This window comes from Dendropsophus ebraccatus, chromosome 10, assembly GCF_027789765.1.
Source record: "Dendropsophus ebraccatus isolate aDenEbr1 chromosome 10, aDenEbr1.pat, whole genome shotgun sequence".
Taxonomy (NCBI): domain Eukaryota; kingdom Metazoa; phylum Chordata; class Amphibia; order Anura; family Hylidae; genus Dendropsophus; species Dendropsophus ebraccatus.
The window spans coordinates 11107137-11118502 of record NC_091463.1 but is presented as its reverse complement, the minus strand read 5'-3'; the positions used below and the strand labels follow the sequence as shown (position 1 = coordinate 11118502).

The following is an 11366-nucleotide window of genomic DNA, read 5'->3' as shown; positions in this document are numbered from 1 at the left end:
CACCAGACACACTCCATGATTCTCCTGTGTCTGCCATGCTTTGTCCCACACCAGTATAATCTGACATAAAACATAATGCCAAATAATATATTAAAGGAACAGATGAGTATTAGTATTCATTGTTGGTTGATAATAGAAAACTGTAAAGTACAAGAGAAAAATGGAGCAATGGACCCATAGGAACCATTCCAGTCACAAGGGGTTGTGCAATTTTAACAATTTTGTTCTGTTAGAAGGTTCCCTGTTGGCCGCCAGTGTTCACTTCCTCTGCAGCACCTCTGGAGTACAACATGGTGTACTTTGAAATCAATGGAGAATCTATGTAGTACAATGTAGAATCTGTGATGCATTGGGGCCACATGACGGGTAAGGTCTTCCTCAATGTGTCTCACCCCTATTGGTAAATTGCACCTATAGACATACACATATGTAGAAATTGTATAAAAGTTAGAATGCAGTGCTAAGCCCAAAGGTGGGGTAATTGTCACCTGGGTTTAACCTTGCCTACGCCGGGGATCCTTCTAAAACTCAGGACAATCTACAGAGTCAGAAATTGATGCACCGTGGAAGGGCCTAAGTTGACGTATTCCACTGATACAAGCTCGGCCTTCTTGGGTAATCTTGAGGAGTTAGCTTCGCATAGTTCAAGCCTGCCTGCTAAGAAACCTGACACTCGCTGGACTTGTTTGGCAAAAGGCGGTCTTATTCTCTACTTGTTCTAACTATGAGTAGGAGGACTTCTTTTTCTAGACCAAGTTATTCTACACACTATATCGGCAGAGTACAGCACTAAAAAGGCAAGGTCCGCAAGACAGTCCCTGAACCTATTCTAAGTCAAGCAACACTTCTTCTACTTCTTACTACCACTTTCAGCTACTCCCTCAAGCACTACCAACAATTGTACCTGCACCAAGTAAAGTTATTCACCTGTATTGCACTGAAGTTATCAACTACAGTAAAGTTATCTTCTATTTAAGTGCGGGACTCAATACTTTTTTCTCCCCTGCACCTGCACCCATACTTGTGCTATCCTTAACAAAGCCCAGTGCCAGTGTGTGCAGGGGTGGGCATCACCACGCCTGGCCACCATGACACATGCCCCAGCTGAAACACCAGAAGCCCACCTCCTGTTACCACCTAGCAACCCCGGGCCACGGCAATAGGGGAGAGAGGATAAGATTAGAGAGTCCATTGTGAATGGGTGCTGTGGGTCCAGTTATTCCAGTGTGTGGGGAAAATGGTCAGCGTCCATTTAATCCAGGCTGTGGGTGCTGTAGGTGAAGTTAACCCATTGGTATCCTAGTGTGGTTGCTGTAAAGCAAGTGTCCAATTCAACCAGTCTGTCGGTGTGTGGGTGAAGTTGACCCATTGGTATCCTACTGTGGGTGCTGTAAAGCCAGTGTCCAATTCAACAAGTCTGTCGATGCTGCAGGTGAAGTTAACCCATTGGTATCTGAGTGTGATTGTCTTAAATCCAGTGTCCAATTAAACCAGTGGGTGCTAAGGGTGAAGTTTCTGCTCAGTGGAGTTTCTGCTGTAGTGTAAAAACACAAAAATCTCATAAAACACAAACAAGTCCCCATCAAATCCGTTCCAACCCCTTCTATCCCCCCCTTCCGCATTAGGTTACATCTGTGGCCTGTCTCATCTAGTGAGGCAAAAGTGGTGGAACTATCCCCCATATTAAAATAATTCTTTTGCTCTCCCTAAAATTACCAAAAACATCAATACGTCCAAGTGTGCTAAAAAAAATCTGGCCCTCTTAAGGCTATTGCCATTGTCAGTGGGCAAAGAGGCACACAAGGTGGTCCCAGTGGAACACAGACATGTGGGAGTGGTGATCCAAACCAGACTGAAGGAAGATTTAAGCTCCCTGTTAGGGCCCTATTCCATGGGCCGATCAACAATGTAAAGGAGCGACGATCTGCTAGATCGGCGCTTGTTGACTGGGCCTATTCCAGGGCCCGATGATCGTTTAGCGAGGGCTGCAGGGACATCGTTACCGATGTCCTTGCAGCCCTTGCAGCATACATTACCTAGCAGGGCTTCTCCTCTGCCCCGCTTTCATCCCGGTCCCGCTCGCAGCATCAACTCCGGAGCGGCCTGACTGAGCTGTCAGACCGCTCAGCCAATAACTGGCTGCGGTGGTCCCGGCCTGTGATTGTCTGAGCAGCAATGCGCGGTGGGTGACCGATGATTTTAGGTTTGGGCCTAAATAAACGATCAGCTGATGACACGATCATCGGCTGATCGTTTTCTCTGTTCCACCAAGCGATAATCAGCCGAATCGGGCCGATTATCTCTCCGTGAAATAGGCCCCTTACACCAAGTGGACAGGTGAATACCAGCCAGGCTGGAATTGTTGACTGGATCCTTCAAAGTTCCAGCTCCACGGCAGGCAGTAGCCAATCCCAGTAGCCAATGATCTAAAGGGTCATACCAGGGTAGTGCCACCTCCATTCAATGGCAAGGACAGGATGTTTTCTCTGCCCCATCTCCTGTGGTGTCCCAGATCCAGTTCTGCTTGCCAGGGCAATCAGCAAGAGAGCTCCTGGCAAAAGGGGGGGGGGGGGTGATTCAAACTTTTATTAGGGGAGGGGGCTTTTTCTTAATAATAACACTTTTTTTTTTTTATACATATACTAGAAGTCCCCCTGGGGTTAGGGTTATTCCCCCCTGGGGTTAGGGTTATTCCCCCTGGGGTTAGGGTTATTCCCCCTGGGGGACTTCTAGTGTATGCACACTGATCTATGCTGTATAGGATATACAGCATAGATCGATGAGATCAGTGTTCTATTGCTTTTGGCTGCTGCAGCCAAAAGGGATAGAATGCCGAGTCGGGATCAGCGCCATTGTGGCGCAGACCCTGGCCGCCACCAGACGCGGAGATCGCTCCTCCGCGACAACGTCACTGGGGGGGGGGGGGGGCGATCTCCCCACTAGACACCAGGGAACAGCTGCAGTAAGTCTTCAGATGCAGCTGTCTACTTTGACAGCTGCATCTAAAGACTTAATTAGTGGGCACGGCGATCGGATGCGGCATTAAGCCCGGGACCGCGGCGGTTCAGAGCAGGGTCGCTCTGAACTCCCCCACCCGCGTGAGGACGTACAGTTACGTCCTCGTACGGGAAGGGGTTAAAATTGTCATAATTCGATTTTTGACACTGTCACAGCAACTTCCGTTGAACAAAACATGACTCTATAATAGTCCCACTATTGTAGCTACTATATTTTGGCTGTTTTAATGAGATTTGTTTGCATGTGATTCGCGAATGTTCACAAATTCGACCAGATATTCACGAGTCTCACAAAACTAATTTTTGACTTTTCGCTCATCTCTACTTCAGATGTTACATATCCATCGCATCACACGTTAAAGAGCAAAAGAATCAAATATTCTTCATATCATCAACATTTAAAACATTAAGAGAGAAAAGTAAAGGAATAAAAGAATGGTGAGCTACCTATGATAGAAGCCAAAAGAGAATCGGGCCGGGGAGTGAAGCACACAAGATCGACTTTAGCCGGCACCAGAAGTCGCCATTTACACATTTCTAAGAAATTATTTAACCCCCCCCCCCCCCCAACAAAAAATGTTTTAAATAATAAAATAATGATAACGGTAAAGATTATATTTTTATAGAAATATATTGTAATTATTAAATAAAAAAATACAAAAAAATGCAACCACGAAGGTCAACGGCTCCTCATTTAATATGATGTAAGATGTTATTAGAAATATTAGTATTATGTGAGAGGATACAGGAATATGTCCCCTATTTACTGCCTATACATTTCTGTATCCTCTCATATAATTCTAATATTTCTAACAACATCTTATATCTTATTAAATGAGGAGCAGTTCACCTTCATGGCTGCATTATTTTCTATTTTTTATTTAATAATTACAATATTTTTAAATAAAAATATTATCTTTACTGTTATTATTATTTTATTTTTTTAAATATTTTTTGTTGGGAGGGGGGATGAATGATTTCTTAGACATATTTGATAAATTATCCTTTGTTCCGGACGATATTTCGGCATCAGCAATAATTATATTATATTCTAAACCATTACGCTGAATGACATGATTATATGTTGGAAATTATAATTGTTGTGAATATTAAGTATATGGTGGAAAATTCCTTGAGGACGACGATCAACTTTCCCTACTGATCTTAGATCCTTTAAATCGCTCTATATCAGGACTGTGGGCGAATTGCATCAAGACATCACAGGCTGCGCTCCAGGCTCACCTCAGTTTCCTGCTTGTAAGTTCTCTCAAATTTTTTCCAATATATATTTAGGGATACAGTGCTACCTTGGTTTAAGAGTAACTTGGTTTAAGAGCGTTTTGGTTTAAGAGCTCACAGTTTTTCAAAATTGTGACTTGGTTTAAGAGCATTGCTTTGGTTTAAGAGCTCCCTATACTGGGTGGGAGGGAGAGTGGAGGAGGGGCATGGCCTGCATAGCGGCGTCTACAGCACGGTACTCTGACCCAGGAAATCTCCCTCACCTTCCAAATCATAGCAGATCCACTTCAGGCTGGGGCTTGCATCAGGGGACAGGACTGTGGAGGTAATCTCTCCATAGCCGTAACCTCTCTCTCCCCAGACAGAGAGTGCTGCATGTATGTGCCCACATCTGCCCTGCTTATTCCTTCATGCTCCCTGCAGTGTCTGTCAGTCCTTGTGTTTCCCATCCTCTCCATTACTGTACAGTAACTTATAATATCACAGATTCTGCTGTTTCTGAATGTTTGTTTCATCTGTTTGACATGTTATTCAGAATAATAAATCATTATTTTTGGGGTGCGGAACCAATTGTCTACATTTCTATGATTTCTTATGGGAAAATTTGCTTTGGTTTAAGAGTGGATTTGGATTACAAGCACAATCCCGGAATGAATTATGCTCGTAATCCAAGGCACCACTGTATATACACACACACATATACACTCACCGGCCACTTTATTAGGTACACTTGTCCAACTGCACGATACCACTTAATTTCTAATCAGCCAATCACATGGCGGCAACTCAGTGCATTTAGGCATGTAGACATGGTCAAGACAATCTCCTGCAGTTCAAACCGAGCATCAGTATGGGGAAGAAAGGTGATTTGAGTGCCTTTGAACGTGGCATGGTTGTTGGTGCCAGAAGGGCTGGTCTGAGTATTTCAGAAACTTCTGATCTACTGGGATTTTTACGCACAACCATCTCTAGGGTTTACAGAGAATGGTCCGAAAAAGAAAAAACATCCAGTGAGCGGCAGTTCTGTGGGCGGAAATGCCTTGTTGATGATAAAGGTCAGAGGAGAATGGGCAGACTGGTTCGAGCTGATAGAAAGGCAAGTGACTCAAATAGCCAACCGTTACAACCAAGGTAGGCAGAAGAGCATCTCTGAACGCACAGTACCTCCAACTTTGAGGCAGATGGGCTACAGCAGCAGAAGACCACACCGGGTGCCACTCCGCTCAGCTAAGAACAGGAAACTGAGGCTACAATTTGCACAAGCTCATCGAAATTGGACAGTAGAAGATTGGAAAAACGTTGCCTGGTCTGATGAGTCTCGATTTCTGCTGCGACATTCGGATGGTAGGGTCAGAATTTGGCGTCAACAACATAAAAGCCTGGATCCATCCTGCCTTGTATCAACGGTTCAGGCTGGTGGTGGTGGTGTCATGGTGTGGGGAATATTTTCTTGGCACTCTTTGGGCCCCTTGGTACCAATTAAGCATCGTTGCAACGCCACAGCCTACCTGAGTATTGTTGCTGACCATGTCCATCCCTTTATGACCACAATGTACCCAACATCTGATGGCTACTTTCAGCAGGATAATGCGCCATGTCATAAAGCTAGAATCATCTCAGACTGGTTTCTTGAACATGACAATGAGTTCACTGTACTCCAATGGCCTCCACAGTCACCAGATCTCAATCCAATAGAGCATCTTTGGGATGTGGTGGAACGGGAGATTGGCATCATGGATGTGCAGCCGACAAATCTGCTGTAACTGTGTGATGCCATCATGTCAATATGGACCAAAATCTCTGAGGACGCTTCCAGCACCGTGTTGTATCTATGCCACCAAGAATTGAGGCAGTTCTGAAGGCAAAAGGGGGTCCAACCCGTTACTAGCATGGTGTACCTAATAAAGTGGCTGGTGAGTGTACGTAGTGTGTATGTGTATATATATATATAATAGATTTGTTATTTACAGTTATATTTTTATATCTTTTTGTTGGGATCGTAAATTTGAAAAAAACAAACAAACATGTAGCACATGAGAATATATTACGAGTTGAACCTGTAATTGTTATGTATTGACCCTGACTGGAGCCCCACCCATATCCCTGCCTTACTACCTCACACTGCCCTAGATAGCAGTGGGTAACTGGGTGACGGTTAGAACTGGCGGCATTGTTTACTCCATGCATTTCCCGTAATAAGTGTATATTAGGAATTTGTCTAACTTTCCTTATGTAATAACATATTAAAAAATACTTTTGGCCGGACTTGTCCTTTAAAAAGTTGGAAATTTTTGAGCACAGATGTACTTTGTTTTGTATGCACCTGTGTGGCTGAGGAGCCCCAGTCTGACCCTGTGACCAGTCATGGTCAGCAGAGCCTCTGTTTAAAATTTGCATCTGATAGGAGAAGCAAAGATAAAAAAATTTTTTAAAAAAACAAGCCCACCTCTAACCAATATTTGTTTCTTTTAAGAGAGATAAGACCCTACAGACTAGCTAATTTAAAACAAGTCTTAAGCTAGCCAAGTAATCTTAAAACGAAACGATTATACGCCCGATAATCGTTCCGTGTAATAGAAGGCAAGGATCACGTTGCAGTCGTTTGTCTTTCAACATGTTGAAAGGCAAATGACTCATATAGCAAGGATCTGCTGCCGTCAGTGATGATCGGAAGGTGATCAGAAGGTGTTTTACACCAACTGTCCACTTCCTCTTGAGCTCAAGATGTGAGAAGCAAGTTAACAAAAAAAAATTTTTGAGGGTGCAAGAACCATCTGTTCCTCCAATCTATGACTTTCCTGCAGTTGAAAAACTATCCCCCATTCCACCCGTGTCCTGAGCCTGTGGTCCCCTAACGTATACTGATAATGTGTCGGATTCTCCAACTTTTTGATAGCTGTAAATGGTTTGTCTTGCCAGGTCCACAATGCGTTTCTATTTTCACCTCTATGCTATGACCCTGATGTTTCCCTCTGTTGGGACATTCGCGTCCGGCTGTTCTCTCTCCATCCGAGCTATGGACGATTACACAGAGAAAGGAGATATCATACTGGGAATGCTCACCCCTACAAGTGCATCATTTACTCGGCCTGAGGTCACCTTCTCCATACAACCTCCTCCACTTCCATGTGATTCGTGAGTACCGGTCTTCATCTATTCAAAGAAAGTCAGAGATGTACATGGTAGAGAGGGTCCCACAACAAAGAATAATGCAGCCCCCCATTATTGTTCTGTGTTTTTGTCACGCAGAATAAAATAACGTGATAGGGTGGGATCCTGGCTAAGAGGTACAGCCAGCTCTCTGACACGCAAATACCCCTCGCTTGGCCAAACACTGGTGACGTGGGTCACCGCTCAGGGGCCCCAAGTGAAGATTTAATACTAGCGTCTTCTTTTGTGGCAAAGAGGCCTTTATGCCCCATATAGATCTATGGGTGCTACACCAATGCTCCATATATACTAGTATGCCCAGGTATATAATGAGTACACAACTAAACTAAACATGTCTATTTCAGGTTCAGCGCAGACTTCTACAAGTCCATCTTGGCTTTACTTTTTGCTGTTGAAGAAGTGAATGAAAACCCAAATCTCCTACCCAATATCACATTGGGGTTCCAGATGTTTGATACTTGCTATTCTGAATCAGCTTCCCTTCAGGCCATGTTTCAGACTAGATCATGTAATGAGAACCAAACCCCGAATTACAAGTGTGGATCAGAGCCCGATGTACCCGCAATCATTGGAGACGTTTCAAGCTCATCAGTGGCAATAGCGAGGGTGCTCGGTCTATGGAGGTTTCCTCAAGTAGGTGAACAGCCAACCTAATATATCTGCAAGATAAACTGTGATATAGCGATATCAATGATTGTCTTGTGAGATATGTTCATAACTAAAGTCACTAGTTTACTGGTTATACTTCAATTCACCTGTGGTGGCACTGCAGGGGAACTGAACACTTGAATAAGGCCCATATCCGTGCCTTCTCAACACAAATCCTGGTGTGTATCCTGCCTGAGTAGCACACAATAATACATGTTTTTTCTTTCTACAAAAATTCTCAGGTCAGTTACGTAGCCATTCTACCAGCCTTGAGTAACAAAATTGAGTTCCCATCATTTACAAGGACTACTGCAAGTACCAGGAGCCAGCCTCAAGCTTTGATTGAACTGTGCAAGAAATTCAGGTGGACGTGGATAGGAGTTATTGCTTCTTCAGCAGATTACTTTATACAAGGAGTTGTGGAGTTCAGGAAAGAAGCCATCAAGAGTGGAATCTGCATTGAATTCTTGGAAACAATCTTTATGAGTTCCATAAACAATAACATTCCAAAGGCAGTAGAAATTGTCAGCCAATCCACGGCCAGAGTGGTCATCCTCTACTGTAGTAATCCAGAGATTTTCTTGATATTTCGTTACATCCTTCAACAAAGTCCCATTGAAAAAGTCTGGATAGGTACCGAAGCTTGGTATACTACAAATGCTATCGAGAAACAGTTGTGGACCATACTTAATGGCACCATAGGAATTGCAAGGAGTAGAAAGATTCCTCCCAATTTTTCCAATTTCCTACAGACTTTCCATCCCAGTAAATACCCAAGGATGCCATTTGTTAAAACTTTTTGGGAGGTGCTGTTTACCTGCAAGTGGCCTGAGTCTGAGGTCAATATCTTCTCCTTAATAGGTCACTTTAATGAGACCTGTAATGGACTGGAGAAGGTGGTGACCAATGACGTGGCAGAATTCAATGACCCAACATCACAATCTGTGTTCATGGCTCACAATGCTGTATACGCCATTGCTCACGCTCTCCACCACTTACTGCACTGCAGGCCTGGTGAAGGACCCTTCCATGGAGGATCTTGTGCCAATAAACAGGACCTACAACCATGGCAGGTAAATTATCATATAAATTTAAATATATTTATATGTCACATATAGATCTTTATACATTTTGTAAATTTAGTCACATTTACAAACCGATGTAGACTCCATTGACAAACTCCATAACTCAAAAATATATCCATTTATTCCAATAACAGCTTCTTCATTACTTGAGAAGGGTTCATTTTGTGAATACGGCCGGAGAAGACGTGTCATTCGACGCCAATGGAGACATTTATGGAGACTTTGACATAATGAACTGGCATTTTGAGGACAACAGGCGGCAATTTTCAAAAGTTGGGATCTTTAATGAATACTTAGATCACAAGCTCTCAGTCAATGACAGCGCCATCTTCTGGGCTGGAGGACAGGTAACTTACATTTTCTATATTTCACATTCTAAAATAATAATATTTTAAAAAGATATTAAAGACACTATGATATATTATTCCAGTTACCAGTATCAGTCTACAGTGATGTTTGTTCTCCAGGATACTGGAAAATGCCCCGGAGAGGTCAACCCGTCTGCTGTTATGACTGCGTTCTGTGCCCAGAGTCAATGATTTCCACTGAGACAAGTGAGTCCATTATGATATCATCCATTTGTCATCTGTCTGTTGACTAATCCCACCAATAATAATGGACATAAACATTAAAGTCAGTGATTTCCAGTGGATTGGACAACCATTGGCCAACTGACACTTTCCTGAGAACAGATCAGAGAACGCTCGAGCATGTTGGGTTTCTTTATGCCCAATACTTTTGTTGAGGTGTCTGGTTGGTTCTTTCTCCCCGCTCCCTTTTGAGACCACATGCACATTCAGTTGTGTACCGGGAAATCAAGAATGATACATTTACATATAGGCTGATAGCTATCTTATATGTATGGCAAGTTTAACAGAAAATTTAGGATCATATAGTATGATAATAATTGATATATTTATATATCGCTAACTGATTCCACAGCACTTCACATACATTTTTTTTATTAATTTGGTCCCTGTCCCCTTTAGGGCTCACAATCTAAATTCACCCATCTAAGTATTTTTGGATGTGGAAAGAAACTGGAGTACCCAGAGGAAACCCACACAAACACGCATGGGGAGAACATACAAACCCCTTGCACATGTTACCTTTGGTTGGATTTGAACCCAAGACCCAAACACTCCAGCTGTAATGTAGATGTCCCTCTCATCTGGTCCTCCAGTGTCAGTTCAAGTGCTAAAATCTACTGCAGCTCAGGGACCACCTCTAGACAACCCCTTTATTAGTCTACAATAGTTTCCTTGTTCTCAATGACTAATTCTCTTTAATTACTCTTTCCGTTTCAGATTCTGCTCAATGTTTCAGTTGTCCACACGATTTCTGGCCAAACAACAACAGGACCGAATGTGTCCCAAAATCTGTGGAGTTCCTCTCCTATGAGGAGCCTTTGGGACTAGTACTGGCATCATTATCCATAGCGTTCTCCATCACCACTATGATGGTGCTTATTGTATTCATCAGGTTTCGGAATACCCCGGTGGTGAAAGCCAACAACCGTAACCTCAGCTACGTCCTCCTGCTGTCCCTAATATTCTGCCTCCTTTGCTCCTTGGTATTCATTGGCTGCCCGGTCAAGCTGACCTGCTCAGTTAGACAATCTCTCTTTGGGATTATATTCTCTCTATGTATTTCCTGCATTTTAGCCAAAACCATCATAGTAGTCGTTGCTTTCAAAGCCACCAAACCTGGTAGTAACCTAAGGATGTGGGTTGGGTCCAAGACGGCCATCCTCGTTGTGTCTACATCCACCAGTGTCCAAGTGTTTATTATCCTGGTGTGGCAGATAGGGTTTCCTCCATTTCCAGAACATAATTTTGAGGTTCTTAGTGGTGTCATCCTATTAGACTGCAATGAGGGATGGGTTGTTATGTTCTACTGCACTATAGGATACTTGGCCTTCTTGGCTACAATAAGTTTTGTTGTTTCCTTTTTGGCCAGGAACCTACCGGACAGCTTCAACGAGGCCAAGTACATTACCTTCAGCATGTTGACCTTCCTTAGTGTCTGGTCAACCTTCATCCCGGCCTATCTCAGTACTAAGGGCAAATACATTGTAGCTGTTGAGATTTTTGCTATATTATTGTCTAGTTTTGGACTCCTGTGCTGTATATTTGGCCCAAAATGTTATATAATCCTCCTGAGGCCATCAATGAACACAAAACAGTATTTAAAGTCAAAGACATAA

The 11366-nt window shown here is 43.2% G+C and overlaps 1 protein-coding gene across 1 annotated transcript; it reads left to right on the top strand.

Annotated features, from left to right (window-relative positions):
* The first annotated feature begins 359 nt into the window (after nucleotides 1-359).
* On the top strand, nucleotides 360-11366 carry LOC138766354 (extracellular calcium-sensing receptor-like). Its single transcript, XM_069943930.1, has 7 exons — nucleotides 360-400; nucleotides 7176-7391; nucleotides 7772-8060; nucleotides 8318-9148; nucleotides 9295-9507; nucleotides 9591-9714; nucleotides 10468-11366. Exons 1-7 carry the CDS (start codon nucleotides 360-362, stop codon nucleotides 11364-11366), a joined length of 2613 nt encoding a protein of 870 aa, XP_069800031.1.

Bases quoted from the DNA above. Each gene is read 5' to 3' on its own strand.
- LOC138766354 (XM_069943930.1), top strand. From the start codon at position 360: ATGACGGGTAAGGTCTTCCTCAATGTGTCTCACCCCTATTG. The intron at 7,392-7,771 runs GTGAGTACCGGT...TGTCTATTTCAG, and splicing joins CCTCCACTTCCATGTGATTC to GTTCAGCGCAGACTTCTACA. The intron at 9,715-10,467 runs GTGAGTCCATTA...TTTCCGTTTCAG, and splicing joins AATGATTTCCACTGAGACAA to ATTCTGCTCAATGTTTCAGT.